At 37.9% G+C, this 14,635-nt stretch overlaps 2 protein-coding genes across 3 annotated transcripts; one reads left to right on the top strand and one right to left on the bottom strand.

Annotated features, from left to right (window-relative positions):
• Nucleotides 1-267: 267 nt before the first annotated feature.
• On the bottom strand, nucleotides 268-5,902 carry LOC139965749 (uncharacterized). 2 transcript variants are annotated; one of them, XM_071968424.1, is made up of 3 exons: nucleotides 5,483-5,902; nucleotides 2,696-2,888; nucleotides 268-2,396 (listed from the first exon to the last, which is right to left on the bottom strand). In XM_071968424.1, exons 2-3 carry the CDS (start codon nucleotides 2,775-2,777, stop codon nucleotides 1,351-1,353), a joined length of 1,128 nt encoding a protein of 375 aa, XP_071824525.1. In that variant the 5' UTR covers nucleotides 2,778-2,888; nucleotides 5,483-5,902; the 3' UTR covers nucleotides 268-1,350. The 2 variants fall into 2 exon arrangements, with proteins under 2 accessions (XP_071824525.1, XP_071824524.1); XM_071968423.1 differs by having other exon boundaries at nucleotides 5,243-5,901.
• A 4,345-nt stretch (nucleotides 5,903-10,247) lies between these two features.
• Nucleotides 10,248-14,635, top strand: LOC139965768 (transcriptional adapter 1-like). Its single transcript, XM_071968458.1, has 2 exons — nucleotides 10,248-10,427; nucleotides 11,893-14,635. Exon 2 carries the CDS (start codon nucleotides 11,980-11,982, stop codon nucleotides 12,976-12,978), a length of 999 nt encoding a protein of 332 aa, XP_071824559.1. The 5' UTR covers nucleotides 10,248-10,427; nucleotides 11,893-11,979; the 3' UTR covers nucleotides 12,979-14,635.

Below are 14,635 nucleotides of genomic sequence, written 5' to 3' on the forward strand. Positions count from 1 at the left end.
TTTTGTCGCTATTCCTATAGGGCATATGTGACCCCCACGCCCCCCCCCCTCCCTCCAATCCATATCATACCACACACTAGTATCATAACACATTGTCTGTGCATTGCAGTGCACATGCCTATCAATATGATTGAAAACGATTTACAAGGGATTTCTGGCACCAGGTGGGAGGGTGGTGTTAGTGAAGATGTGCTACATGCAATTAGGCCCACAGGTTTAGTATGCAGGTTCTCACAGTAATAAGGAAAGAGAGAGTAACAACTCATATGGTGCAATATGGAAGATTTAATTTCATATTTTACAATACATGTTTATAACATTACATGTTGAAAGCATCGGTTAATCAAAATCTTAAACGTTTCAATGAATGCTGAACAATTTATGGAACAAATGAGACAGCTATTTCAATGAGGGAAATGTATCCATCCAAACCTGGTACCCTATCATCCAACAATCTTTAAACCCTTCTCTCTAATCTACCTTACCTTACAAATTGTTATAAACCTTCATAAGACATAATTAATGTAAAACTATGATTCCTAAAGAATGCATATTATCTTCCGGTCTGCAATTATACTCTTGTTTATGGGATAGAGCACTGCACTAAACAAACTTGTAATAATTTGGGCTTCGTTTAGCCACCGTTTGGGCTCCGTTAAGCTATCGTACCTTTGCAATATATTCGATCCTCTATATAAATGGACGGAGCCGAGATATTTTGCTCAATGTCTTCGTCAATCGCCGTTTTGAGTATGACCTCACAAACAGCATCTTACATACAACTCAGATAATGTACTGTCACAGTAGCCAGATTACACAGTTCGTATCATGACGTGTCCTTCATTATGATAACCAGACAATGGATGAGCTCTACGTCATTAGCTAAAAATAGATATCAAAGACGGTATCGGGAGTTTGCCTCACAATGGATTGGCAGTTTGTTTGTTTCTGTATGTATTGTCATTGTTTTGTTTGGATTATTTCTACTGCAGATCTAATGATTCAAACAAACATGGTGTCTTTCATGTTCATCAAATGTTGTCGTTTTTTATGACAGAGAAAAAAAACACATTTGGAAAACACCCACTCTTTTAAATGATAGTACAGTAAACATATATTGCAATGTCTCAACTAAAATGTGTTCAATTTGTTTTCCACGCATTTTTGCAAAGATTCTGCAACTTAGGTAAAGAACTGGTACGTTTTGATGCTGTTATTAAAGTACAATATATCTCGGCTTACCCATGGATGGTGGAAAATGGACTCGAACCCTAACTTTTGTTTTAATTATACTTAATGGACCAATTTTAGAATGATTGATTACACATCAACCCCTCTCCATATAAGTTCCTAGGTTTTAAAATCTTCGTGTATAGTTCTGATGGGACTGGGAAGTGATTCGACAGTTCTTGCCGTAGTCATTGACTCGAAATCAGAAGAATAAGTTTCGCTCTTTTGAGAGGGTGATTCTAGCTTTGAAATTTCACGTAAATTAATGACCTCTGCCCCCTCTCTTGTCTTGTCTTGTTCCCCTTCAAATTCCTCGTCTTCTTTTGCTTCTGTGATTTTCTTTTCTTGTTTACCTTTCTTTCCTTTCTTGCCGGGTTTTATCTCTTCTTGGTCAGTACTCGGACTTTCCCTAATAAGCATTTCTTTTGAGTTTGTGTCCTCTTCTAAATGATCCGAGCCGGTATCACTTTTTAAACCATTAACATCTTCATCCTCTGTAGACGTTTTACCGTCCTCCATTTTCTTTGTTTTATTGGGTTTTTTCTCTTCCTGTAACTGTTGTAACGCTATTTCATTAAGATCTGATTTAGGTACTGTAAACGTGGAGACCAATGATCCGATCGTCATAAAGCTAGGTTTTCCTTTCGCTCTTGTCGGAACTGTGGATTTTTTAGCATGTCCGATTGATCCTCCTCTACCCTGAGAACCATTTTTCGTTACACCAGGAGTCTTATGTAGGGCTTGTTTTGCCTTTGGAGGGTCGGCACGTGGAGGTGCAGGTACAGAGCCCAAAGGACCACCATCACCAACTGTCCACCTAATGGTACTACCACTATCTTCATCGATCGGTAAAACTATTGCACTTTTCCGCCGTTTCCTTCCCTTAAAAGAAGCAAAATAGTCCCGACAACAATGGCAATACTTCCCGGTCCACGAATCCGGGCAGACTTTACGGGCGAACCAACTGGCTGCCACGCTACCCACAATGGCGAGAAATATCATGACAACGCTACCAACGATCTTGGGGAAGTCTTCGTCAGGTGGAGCTTGGGAAGTGACAGGTGTCTTGGTTGTGTCGGACGAAGTCGTGTCACTGAAGGTGATTGGTTGCGCCGTGGTTGAGCTCATCATTAGTGGGTCTGTCGTCGCACCAGTGATACTCATTCCTGGTAATGGAAACGTGAAAGAATTTTCATAAACAGAATTAGGCGGGAAACGGGGAGGGGGGTTTCTTTATTGAGTAAATATTCATTTTATGGTAAGCGTTGCAATCGGTTAAGTGGCTAAGACAATGGACTTGAATTGCAGGTTCGAGTCCAGTCGTGCCGGTTCTAAACGTTACATTGACAAACCGATCAGAATGATGTTTGCTATAGATATCGTTCATATTTTTGGATATGGAATATCTACTTCATGAATTGATCAGTTCTATTTTTTTTTTATACGAAACTTTGATAATACTGACCTGATGACGAAATCGTTACATATAGAATTATCATCACGACCAACTCGCATTGATGACAGAGTCTTAGAACACGGAACACCATCCCTCAAGAAAGTCTGACCATGCATGCTGAACATACTCTGATTCCGTGGTCTCTAATCTTCATTTGCTCTTTGGTTGTGTGTCTTATTAAAGTCGGCTGGATTCATTGCACCTTAGCGAGAAGAAAAAAAACATAGGAAATGGTTAAGTATTAAACAGAGAAGGAAATTCATAAAGTTTTATTTTGTTTACTTTCTCTTTAATTCCTCCGTTCAATGTTTTCTCTGTTTATTTCTGATTTGACTTTTTTTCCCAGTTTTTAGGAAGTGAAACTCTTCGACAAGCCCCTCGCAGTTTATTTTTACTTCCCTCTACTGATTGCTGTTCATTTTATTTTTTGTTATTTTGTGCAACTTGTTAAATTTAATATTTGTAGAAAAACAAATAAACAAAACGAAAATGCAAGTTGAAATGAGACGTGATACTTATCCATAACATATAAAACGGCTGAATATATTCTAAAATTGTAAAGCAGGTATACAAAAAGGTGTATAGTGAGCATGAAGGTGGCATACTCCTATTAGAGTCTATATCCATCCGCCCGATTGTTCTCCTGCTTCAGGAAAGGTGCCAAAAAGCAGCAGGAGAACATGTTTTTGACCTGTTATCAATCATGATCTAGTTATTTCTGGCTTGCATGTTGAAGAACATGAACGGAAGTACATGTGGTGAAAACATTGGGTCAATTGAGGCAATTTTAGACTCCCAGGAGCAGTGTACGAAAATTGTTTACTACTAAGTGAAGAGGTTTGTTTACAAGTGACGAAAACTTCCGGCTAGGATAGCAGAAAATGGTCATGATACGGAAAATTGATGGTGCCTTGGAAGGCCAACTTGTCAGCTATCCGGTTATGGGTAGCGCTTAGCTAGTGATAACTTTTATCTAGACTTAGAGACCACAATACTTTTGTGATTAACTGTGTAAGTCAATGGGGCTTTTAATGGGCGTATGCTACCTGAAGATTCCCTTTAACTTAGACAAAGAGAACAGTCGTTTTTCTAAAATAATATCTAGAACCACACATCAACCAATTTACTGTTATGAAGTTGTTCAGTATTATTATGGTTTTATCATTCTTCACTGTGAAACGTTTTGTGTCGGATCTGCATCCTCACACTGCGCTTCGCATTTTACGAAAATGATTTGGCTTCCGGTTGAACGTAGAGTTTAACAATTTAAAGTTAATTCACATGTATAGGATTCTCAAGGTATTGTCTCCCAAATATCTAACACTTTTGTTCTCCTTGTTAATCATCATTATAATACCAGATCTGGTCTATCGTCGATATTAATTCTTAGATATTTCTGCAAATAATGGTGTTAAAACATTTCATTATACTGGCTGTATTTTATGGAACTCAATACCTGCCAAATTTCAGAAGTCTATTAATCTTAATATCATTAAGTTAGCAATTAAAAAATATGTTATTACTAATTTGAAAGAAGAAGATAGCTCTTTATTTTTGAACTTTTAGATTTATGTTTTATATGTATTTGGTTGTTTTGTTACGTATAGTATTTTCATGTTTATATGGACCACAGTGCATGTCAGACTTTTCTGCGTCCTCCCGTTGCATTTTGTATTTGTCTACACTGTTTTTCTTCTTTTCAATGTTGTGCGAAAAATCAAATCATCTAAAAACAAATAGACTAATTTTACCGTTCTCTTAAACTCTATCGGTTACTCTATCAGTATGAGCTTTTTTCATCCAAAAAAATGAACACTTTTCAAACTAACGTGCCAATATATACATAAATTGGTTTCGAACATCTGATGTGGAGGTAACATCACAAATTGTCGGTTCTGTACATCCCACATGAACAGCCTCGGTTGAGTCCCGCCAAAATATCAGGCTAATGTGCATTTTAATCCGAAACTTATATAATTAGTTTTAAAGTTATTCCAATGTGTATAGCTTTACTGTGAGGTGACTGGTATGGTACCCATATTTGAATGAAGGGGAGGGAGCGGGTTTGAGGGGAACACACGGTTCTGTCTTGTGTTTTAAAAAATATATTAGATCCGCCAAAGTGAATCTGGAGTATAAACACTCTACTGAGCTTACATTACCCTTGTCAGGCAGTCGATGTGTTTCATGAATACTATGTAAACCATGACTCATACCGCGTACTGCATATATCGAGGGGATATTAGAAGATTATTTCAACGCAAAAATGTATTCTTAAAGAAAATGATTGAGGGACGTTCACAATCACATAGAAGACATGCCAACCACTGTCACTGGGGCGGGGGTCACCTAAAGGCTCCCCTCCCCTACCTCTAGCTCATGATGTGCAGTTATGCACCTGTTCAATAGTGTATTCATGTGTTTATAATGCATTCATGCAATTGTGCGTCACTTTGCTTGACAACGTATGATATAAGATTTACCGAGTTTATTTTCTAATTTCATGCTTCAAAAGTACAAGAAACGAGAATTGAAAGGGAAAGTAATAGAACCTACCTCTTCTTAGCTATATGTGTACATGCGATTGCCGTTTCGATCACATCAGAGAGTTTGGTAAACACTTAGATATATAGACACGAGTAGGCTGCTGTGGGTCTTGTGCATCCGACAAACAAAAGACACTGAAGTTAGTTTATTCCTCAGCTTATCTTCCTTAAAGTAACAAAGTATTCTGGAATGTTGGGAAAAGATTTCTCCCTTTCGAGACAAGATGTTGATAAAATGATAAAAGCTTACTGTTTTATCCCGAACATGTCATTTAAACATTTGCTGTATTTCCGAACGAGAAACAAGAATCCAGTTATCACCGTTAAGACTTTACGTTGGCAACCAAACTTGAAACGTTAGATTTTCCTGTTGACTGTATAAGTATCAGAAATAAACATGAACTATACAAAGGTATAGGAATGGATCAATACGGCCTCCTGGCTTGCATTGACAGTGTATCAACATGGCTATTGTGCAAACAGTTCCTATAGAAGATGTGCGCCTTAGCGGGTCTCCGTGTTGAAGGGATAGGATTGTAAATCCTCATTGAAAGGGGCTGATAAAAGAATGGACGATCCCTAAATCGGAATCCGTGGCCGAGGCAACGAGGATCATAGACAATAGAGTTGGACCGCGGAGAGGATTGAACACCATGTCACGAAAGAAGAGGACCAAGCGAGGTATCGATTGATACTGGGAAATTTGAATCCGATTGAGTGCACTTTCATTAAAATCGACTAGACTGCTATATGCAAATAATAGATATTTATGAACACGTTTACCAATAGTCTATTTTAGTTCTATGAATGAATAATAAGTTTATCACGTATCACCGATGATCAACTTCTGGCCATTTCAAACTGAAAGCTGTCATTCACACACCTGCAACACTGTCGGAATTTGGCTACATCACTTTTTGATGCAACAGCCGAACGTCAGGAATATGCATGTATCTGCATGTATATATATGTCCAACTATTCGCAGAACAGGTGTCCCTTGCACTCTTTTCCTTGGTTTTCCATTGCTTCATCAACACCTCTTTTCTTTATCTCAATACCTGTAACAAGTTCGTCGACTCCCTTTTTCTTCAGAATGAATTAATCACATTTAAGCACTATAAGTAAAATATAAGAAAAGTGAGACATCAATCATATAGTTAATACTGATTTTAACAAATAAATGGATACTTGGGTGGGCAAAATTTTTCTTTGTACGGTACATCATGGCTGCCTTTGTGAGAAATGCTCCTTTAAAAATTCTGCTCCCCCCCTTCAAATTTCTGGCTACGTCCCTAGCGTGGATGGATTGATGAAATCCTGGCTATGCGCTTGACTTTCTCTACAATACGTCAAGTTCATATTTTTAGTTGAACTTCTCACTTCAACAATTTAGCGGATGGAACTCAGGAATGAACTGTTGCATTTGGGTAGAGAAACATTCACAATAGTACCGTAACCATGGTTTCAAGTGTTTGGGAATGTGGCATATTGCAAAAGTACCTAAAATGACCGCGTAAATTTACGCTTGTGACGACATTCAAGTAGGCTCAATACGATGCATCAAATTTGAAAATATTTTCTATCACAAGTTTTCTATGTAGCTAACCCAGTAAATGTATGGACGCTGCGACGACGTCGGCTCAATTCGGTACGACACCGCCAATATTTTGCAAACCAATTTAAAGTCTGTCTTGATGACCCCCGAGCATCTGTACAACGTCGATCAGACATAATTATATACCATCGTCACAACGTAGTTTGAAATTCGTGGCCGTATTTTGGATTTATACAATACGCATGCCGAGGTCGGAACGTTGTCGAAGTCGGCGCACGGCGTAGCTATATCAGTTCCGATTGCAATCTTTTGATTTTTTTTTTAAGTTAAACTTTATTTTAAGAGGGTAGCTCGTTTAGCAATAGCTAATCTTCCACGAGGCCCTCTAATAAGACATATAATCATATAAAATGTATGAACATTTAAGAAGTTATAAATACAAAATATAAAAAAAAATAAGATGTAACCTAATTGCTTAATAAAATAGTTAAAACGTGTACAGAGTAAAGAGAATAAAGAAATTTGGTAAAATTAAAAGTGAAGTAGACCTAAACAATATCAAATACTATAGGCGTTGAGGTTCGACTTCCGTCTGACGTTAAACCTAAATGTAATACACCATCGTAACCATGGGCGGGATTACGGGGGGGGGGCAAGAGGGGGCATTTGCCCCCCACTTTTTCCCAGGCCTTAGTTCACCTTTTGTGTCTTTTTTGCAGACAAATGTGCACAACCCTAATCGAAATTATTCCCCTACAACAGCTCTATCAAATAGGCCTATATGTTTCGAATCTAAGTCGAATTTGTGTTTAACATCGTCACATGTAGCATGCAGAATAACTGGAGCTGGAGCTAGCACATGGTTCGCAGCACAGGTTACGAATCCTGGAGCTCACGCACTAGCGATTCAATTCTGCATGTGATGAATCCGCGGCATGTGCTACAGTGCTAGCTTCAGGGATTGATTTTCAACGTTGCCGTAAGTAACATTCAAGTATTTATTATGCATTTCTATGTTGCCTGATAATCTGGCAATAGTTCAAACATAATGCTAGTACTGCCAGGGACGTCGCTAGAGGGGGGGGGGTGTGTGGGGTGTGGGGGGTGTCTCACCCCCCAATCTTGGTAAAAATGACGATAGTTGGAAAATTTGAGTGCGACAGTCGGAATTTCCGACTGTCGGAATTTCCGACTGTCGCCAGCTTCAATTCGGAATTTCCGACTGTCGCGCTCTAATTTTTCTGACTGTCACACTCTTATTTTCATATGTTCTTGTAATTTGTGAGTGACATAAAATTTTCGATCAAAATTGACCTTTAATCAGTCATATTTACCACGTTTTCCTCGTCACATTGAGAAATTGTATCTCGCGATCCTTATACTCCACCATACAAAACTTCGTCTGATTTTGAATACTCTAAAAAAAAATACAACGTTCGCCAGCTTCATTTCGGAAAATTTATGTATTAATTTTGTTATTGGGTGGGTCGACCCTGTTCGCTAGCTTAAAGTACTTAGTAAGTTCAGGATATACCAGGGACGCAGCCAGGGGGAGCAGGGGCGCGACTGCTCCCCCCCCCCTTTGAGTGTCGAAAAAAAATGTTTAAAAACTTGTTTTTTAGCATGGTATTTTGTCAGTGCTCTTTTGATCTTGAATACTCGTCAACTCCGTTAACTCGATTATAATCGTAATAACATGCAGGCCTACTGATTCAACTACTTACTTAGTTTGGCAGATGCAATTAGATAAATTTAGCCTATAGCCTATTTCAAACCTACAGTTGGCCACTGCGTAATAAAATACATATTGCCTACCTAACCTCACTCGATGGAATGTCACGAACCGTATGCACAACGACGACGACAAGTTCGTTCTCATCCGTTCTATGATTCGTCCTAAGTTGTTGCACGAACAGCATGTTATGAAGCTAAGCTAGCAATGGTACGTGATACGCACTTCCTATAAATAATTATTACACTGTTAATACACGGAGATAACGATATTTTTTTAGGCCACTGCAAATCTGGCTGTCTTACAAAATATGAAAGTTTATATTGTCCATCAATTAAGTTCGTCAAATGTATTTAAGTCCAGACATTGGACAATAAACAAGAATCATCCTTCTGGAAAAATTGTAAAAGAGCACTATGTTTGTCTTTCTGATATATTATGTAAAAGAACATGTAAAAGAATTCAAACAGGAAACAAAATCTGCTGATAATATGATATCATATGATAATGATGAAACTGGCAACAAATTGCACCAGATCGCATCTAAGGACCTTCAATTGTTCAAAAAAATCTCAAAGGGGAGGGGGACACCCCCTCCCCTTAGACCCCTCCCCCATATCAATCGCAAAAAGTGCTTCCCTTTTCAAATTCCTGGCTACGACGTTGGGATATACATTGTCTCTATGGTATACAATTAAAACACTCAATGCTAATCTACGGAAGTTTAAAAGTGCCATCAACATAAGCAAAAACTTTGCCCCATAAGGTACAAATGTATTGAAAAAAGTTCGGAACAAAAGTGCAGTCGCGAAAGATGGGGTGTCTGACTGACACTGACCGTATCGTTGACGATGAGTGCGGGGGGGGGGGGGGGGTACAAGGCAGCAGTCGGAATTTTCTGACTCCAAAACCCATCCAGTTGGAATTTCAGCCACTACACCCCCCCAATCATCAGGCCTTAGCTACGTCCCTGAGTACTGCCAGGTAATAATTTCACTTTCAAAATGTCAGCCAGTACTACGAAATGACCCGTAAATATTGCTCCATGTTGCACCTATAGTCGCATTGTAAAATCCAAAAAGTCACCCCGCCTCGACTTCAGTGGCGACGGAACCGGTGGACTTGAGGGGCTTATCCCCCATGAAAAAAGTGGGGGTAAAGGTATGTTCAGCCCCCAATATTTGCCAAGTGCTCCAAGAAGTGGGGACCACGGGGAGAATTTCGAAGTGGGTGCTGAACATATTCTTGATCGGTCAAATGCACAATATACTAATAATGTTAGGGGGAAAGAACTGTCTACATGCGATTTATTGTTATCAGAGGTGTCATTTTTGCTGATCTAGGATTGACTTTTTGCTTAAATTTCGACGCGCCGCGCCAACTGATGGTGGTGCACCGCCTAAATAGTGACGTATAAGCTTCAGTTGTACATCACCATATAAGTTCTTCAGTCCGTCCTCCCTAAATTTACACACGTTTATTAATTGTTTAGATGCAATTTAAAACCTATTATATGGGTGTAATGAATGCATGGACGTCGAATTGGTTTGGAACATATATTCAGACGGTAGTGACTTTGATTTAACTTAAATCCGACTCAATTAACGATCGCTTTACAACGCGTTCTGTGTACGTTGTTCATCCGATGTCGGATCAACGTTTTGTCAAAGTATATGATTAATTACGCAAAAGTAATTTAGACGTCGCTTTGACGTTAACAGAGTTATGTCGTCACATATATACAGGCCAAGTTAACTTATCAGTGTTCCATCTTTCTTCGAAACGATTTTTGAAGCAGAAGACAAAATGACGAAAGTGTGAAATTGTCTAATATTTCGGACAGTAGTTAATTATAAAATCCAGGTCTTCAACCTAAATATCACTGTTAAGGATCAAGTAGACTTTTGGTAAGGAATATAGCCTCAGATATATGGGAAAGTTGACAACATTGTTGTTCATCAAGATGATACTTTCAACTCATTAGCATATGTTGTGTGTGGACTAGTTGCACGAGAATTTTTGTAACAGTAATTTCCATGTAGGCTAAAGAAGCATAACTTAGGCCTAGCCTTCGCAATTGTTTTTAATATTAATACAAGATAAATGAAATGAGACGTACATAGCGTGTATGGAACGATACACTATTCCATAAATTAACTAAGCCAAGAAAAATCCACCAAGATCCGTGGTACTACTACTAGTAGTAGCATGGTGGGCTCATAATTGATGCACTGAAGGATTTGATTAACGATGTCTAACAATGAAAAATCGTATTCGTATTTTCATATGTTTAGTTCCTCAGAAATGTAATGATCTCAAAATATTTACTGTTCTGTGCCTACACAACGTGCAATTGAGCAAAATTTGACCACAAAATGTCATCCGTGTCAAGTTCTTTGATACCCCTAAATTGACACATTTGTCGATAAGATAACTGTAGTGAAGGCCTAAGTATACATCCATTGACATTGGAAAGCTGTTTGCTATACTCTGAGCCTTTGAACTATGATTGGTCAGGTCCCAGAGTGTAGTGGTATCATATTGTAGTAATTTTTGTTATTTTTAGGGAGTAAGATTTCCCAATGCCCACAAAATGTGCAAAACTGGGGGCAAGGTGATAAAAGCTTAAGAAAAAACACAATTTGATCAGCATGTACCTGAAATGGATTAAAACTCATCAAATATGTAACTCTGCTTGACTGCAAATAGTTTAGGTTGCCTGCTGTATCGTTGCTAGTAATATTTGAAGGTGCGTCAATTACAAAGGCGCGTCAATTATGAAGCCTTTACTATACTAGGCCTAAATACCATTCAACCTACCTAGGCTAGACGGTTGATGCAACACTAACTTGCAGTATGTTACTTTAGGCTGTCATAAAGGTAATAATTTAGTGTTCAGATTTTGTGTAGCAGTTTTGAAGGGTTCATAGTTTTGTCTCTCATAATGGTAACTGTGTTCAAAACTTTTATCTTTATAGTTGTGAAGCAATGTTACAATTTGTTTGTCTCATTTTGTAACGCCATACTGGACAACTTCCGTGTTATAATGCTACATTGCATAGTGAAGGTGACCTAGCAAGTTCAGTGAGCTAAAAAAATAAAAATAACGTAATTTCTGCAGATCAAACAGTAATTTTGATGAAGTAAACTAGATGTTTGGTGCAGCAAAGTTGTTGTAAGTAATGCAAATTCTGCAGATATGAATAATGTGGGCAACTTAAAGTAGAGGCACAGTTAATTTTAGAGCTTGATGTAGATCTATATCTGAGGTTTTTCACTTCATTAAGACTCAACATGGCATCTCACCAGTCATTGTTTATTTGCACAGACAGAGTAAAATTTTGCTACATTTAGTTTTTCTTCTCTTGTCAGATCATTCCATAAATTTTGGAAGGAAAGAAATTAGCATGCAACTATCGGCTATTTGAGAAAGATACTTGTTGCAACAAGTGAGTCAACATGACTGAACTGGAAAGGGCTCGGAAAAATTTGTGCGAACTGTTGGGTGAGAAGGTAACAGACTACTGGACTCTCGTCAAAAATTGGTACAGACAGAAGCTGACGAAGGATGAATTTGATAACGAAGCTAGGAAGATTTTGTCGGGTGATAATGTTCGTTACCATAATGACTTTATCGTAGCCATTCTAACCAAGTGCCAAGTTCTTACATCCAAGAACGAGAATTCAAGTTCCAAATCAGCAACAGTGGGCATCTCGATGCCTGGCAAGGTATCCAAGAAGGTCAAGAATGTGAAAAAGAAGAAAGTGTTTGCCAGACCGAGTTTTGAGAGACGTTTCATGCCGGTTAATCCCATGCTGTACATCCCCACTGAACTTTGCACTCCAGGAAGTGGTGGTACTATGGAGTTTTGTTCACAGAGTGCTTGTCTTCCCGATAACTCGATTCTACACGGAAGAGTGTTGGTGACTGCTTGGGAATGGAATTTAGATACCTCCGCTGAAAGAGTCGTCTCTTTGGTGACTGATGCTGTGGAATGTGTGTTAAAAAACGTCATCAGTGCTGCACTTGCTAGGAAAAGCGGTTACCAGCTAAGAGATAATTATTTTAAGCACGGACTCGGTCAACAGGTTCACACACCCTCTCTAAGGGCTACATTGAAAGAGGCTCTCAATTACAGTGCAACACACCCATTTAGTGGAAACCAGGACTTGCCATTAGCCCCTAGCAAGAGAGTAGGTCACCCTACCAATCAGGAGAGTGAAGAAGAGGCGGTCACACAGGTAGCTATCAGCGGCCAAACTTCACAGACAGGCCCTCTCACCCTGGATGATGTACTGGAGGCCTTGCAAGTGCACAAAGGAGTTTTAAAGTCACACTTGGTGAGCTCTGCAGCCACAGAGAGAATCCTAGTGGAACGCTGGCATCCAGACTACGATGAGTTACAGCAAGATCTTTTATTGAGAAAACAGCTTGTGAAGAAAGATGAAGTGTGGTAAAATTACGGGTAGTTTCTTTGTAGCCAGGAACGACAGTGATGGTTTTGTGGAGCAGAGTAGTATTCCATTTAAACTAAAATTTGTTTAAATATTTGAAACAAGACCTCCAAAAAACAGTTGTCTTAGAGTGTAAACTTCTGTTTACCTTAAAGCTGTTTCCATTTTCTGGATAAGATAACAAGACAATTGGCCAAGAAGGACACTTTTTAGTAGATTATTAACCTTGTGCTAAAATTATTAGCTTTTTTCCACATTTGGATAATTTAGACACGTCAGCCAAGAATGAAACTTTAGTGTAGTAGACACTATAATTTATCACTTTAGGTTTGATATGAAAATGTCTTTGAAAAGTCAAAGAGAGAGAGTCTGTTGCTGCTGTCAGTAGTTGCAAAGTTTGGATGAATGTCACAGCGATGTCTTCTTTTCTTATGTCGTGTCTTGTTGTTAAGATTTTTGCATTGAAAGTTTGCAGATTATTAGAAATTAGAATCATACCTTTTTGATCAATAACAGCTGGAAAAATGACCGACTTAATGAGAGGATAAAAAGATGTTTAAAGTCCGTTTTGTGTTATGGATTATCAAGTATTTGACAGCAATGTTGTTACAGAAAATGACCACATGCTAGAAACATGTTTTCTTTGCCATCATATTACTTCAGACTGTTTATAATATACAATAATTTTGTGAAGAAATGACAATAACAGTAAAAGATTTTTTCTGGATCTGATTATGTTTTATGATTGAAACTATATACTCAGGTCATAATTTGTCAAAAGTTGTATAAAATGGCAAGTGTGTTGTTTTGGCGTAAAACCACTAATACAGCATTATGTTTGGAATCTGAGGATCCTTCACAGCTCAAACCCCCATATGCATTAATAACACTTCGACATATTGAGTCTCATATGGACAAGAAAATATTAGAATTGTATGTGACTTGATAAGTACTATTGTAGCAAAAAGTGTTGACAACTATTTTTTTTCTTTCAAAATCAAATTAAATAGTAAATTACTCTCTAGATAACAATATTTCAGTTAAAAATAATGCCAGTTTGGAGTGTATTTGGGTTTTTTGAAATCATACTATTTTTGATCAATGCTTGAATATACTTTCATGAAAAAATATTGAAAATTGCTGGCAATTATCAGCTATTTATTGAATTTGTTGCTTGTATGTCAAAATTGAAACCACATAGTTGTGTATTATTAAAGACATTTAAAAGTACAGAAGCCCTTAAGTGCTATAAGTTCAATATAGGAATATCTGTATATTTTTTTCTTTTCTTTTGTACTGGTATCAAACACATTTGTTTCAAAGGCAGTACCAATCATCCTGTTGAATGCTTTCATATGTTAATCTCTGATGTGGTGAATCCATCACAGTGATGATGTTTGGAATTATGAAAAAGGTCTGCAAAGAGCAAGGCAAGGTAATTAAAGGATTTAATTATACTTTGACAGGACAGCAAAAAGCTTGCAATACTCTAACAAAAATTCTGTACCTTTGTAAGGATGAAGATTTTGTTGATCCGTGAATGGCATTAGTTTGTCCACATAATTTGTCATTTTTCAGTCATAAGTAAGTTGACAATTTGTTCGTAGAATGTACACATCTCTTTTCAAGTTATAATAAACAAAGAATTGTTGAATCTGAA

The sequence above is a fragment of the Apostichopus japonicus genome, chromosome 3 (assembly GCF_037975245.1).
Source record: "Apostichopus japonicus isolate 1M-3 chromosome 3, ASM3797524v1, whole genome shotgun sequence".
NCBI classification, from domain to species: domain Eukaryota; kingdom Metazoa; phylum Echinodermata; class Holothuroidea; order Aspidochirotida; family Stichopodidae; genus Apostichopus; species Apostichopus japonicus.

Bases quoted from the DNA above. Each gene is read 5' to 3' on its own strand.
- LOC139965768 (XM_071968458.1), top strand. From the start codon at position 11,980: ATGACTGAACTGGAAAGGGCTCGGAAAAATTTGTGCGAACTGTTGGGT.
- LOC139965749 (XM_071968424.1), bottom strand. From the start codon at position 2,777: ATGGTGTTCCGTGTTCTAAGACTCTGTCATCAATGCGAGTTGGTCGTG. The intron at 2,397-2,695 runs GTCAGTATTATC...TTCCATTACCAG, and splicing joins TGTAACGATTTCGTCATCAG to GAATGAGTATCACTGGTGCG.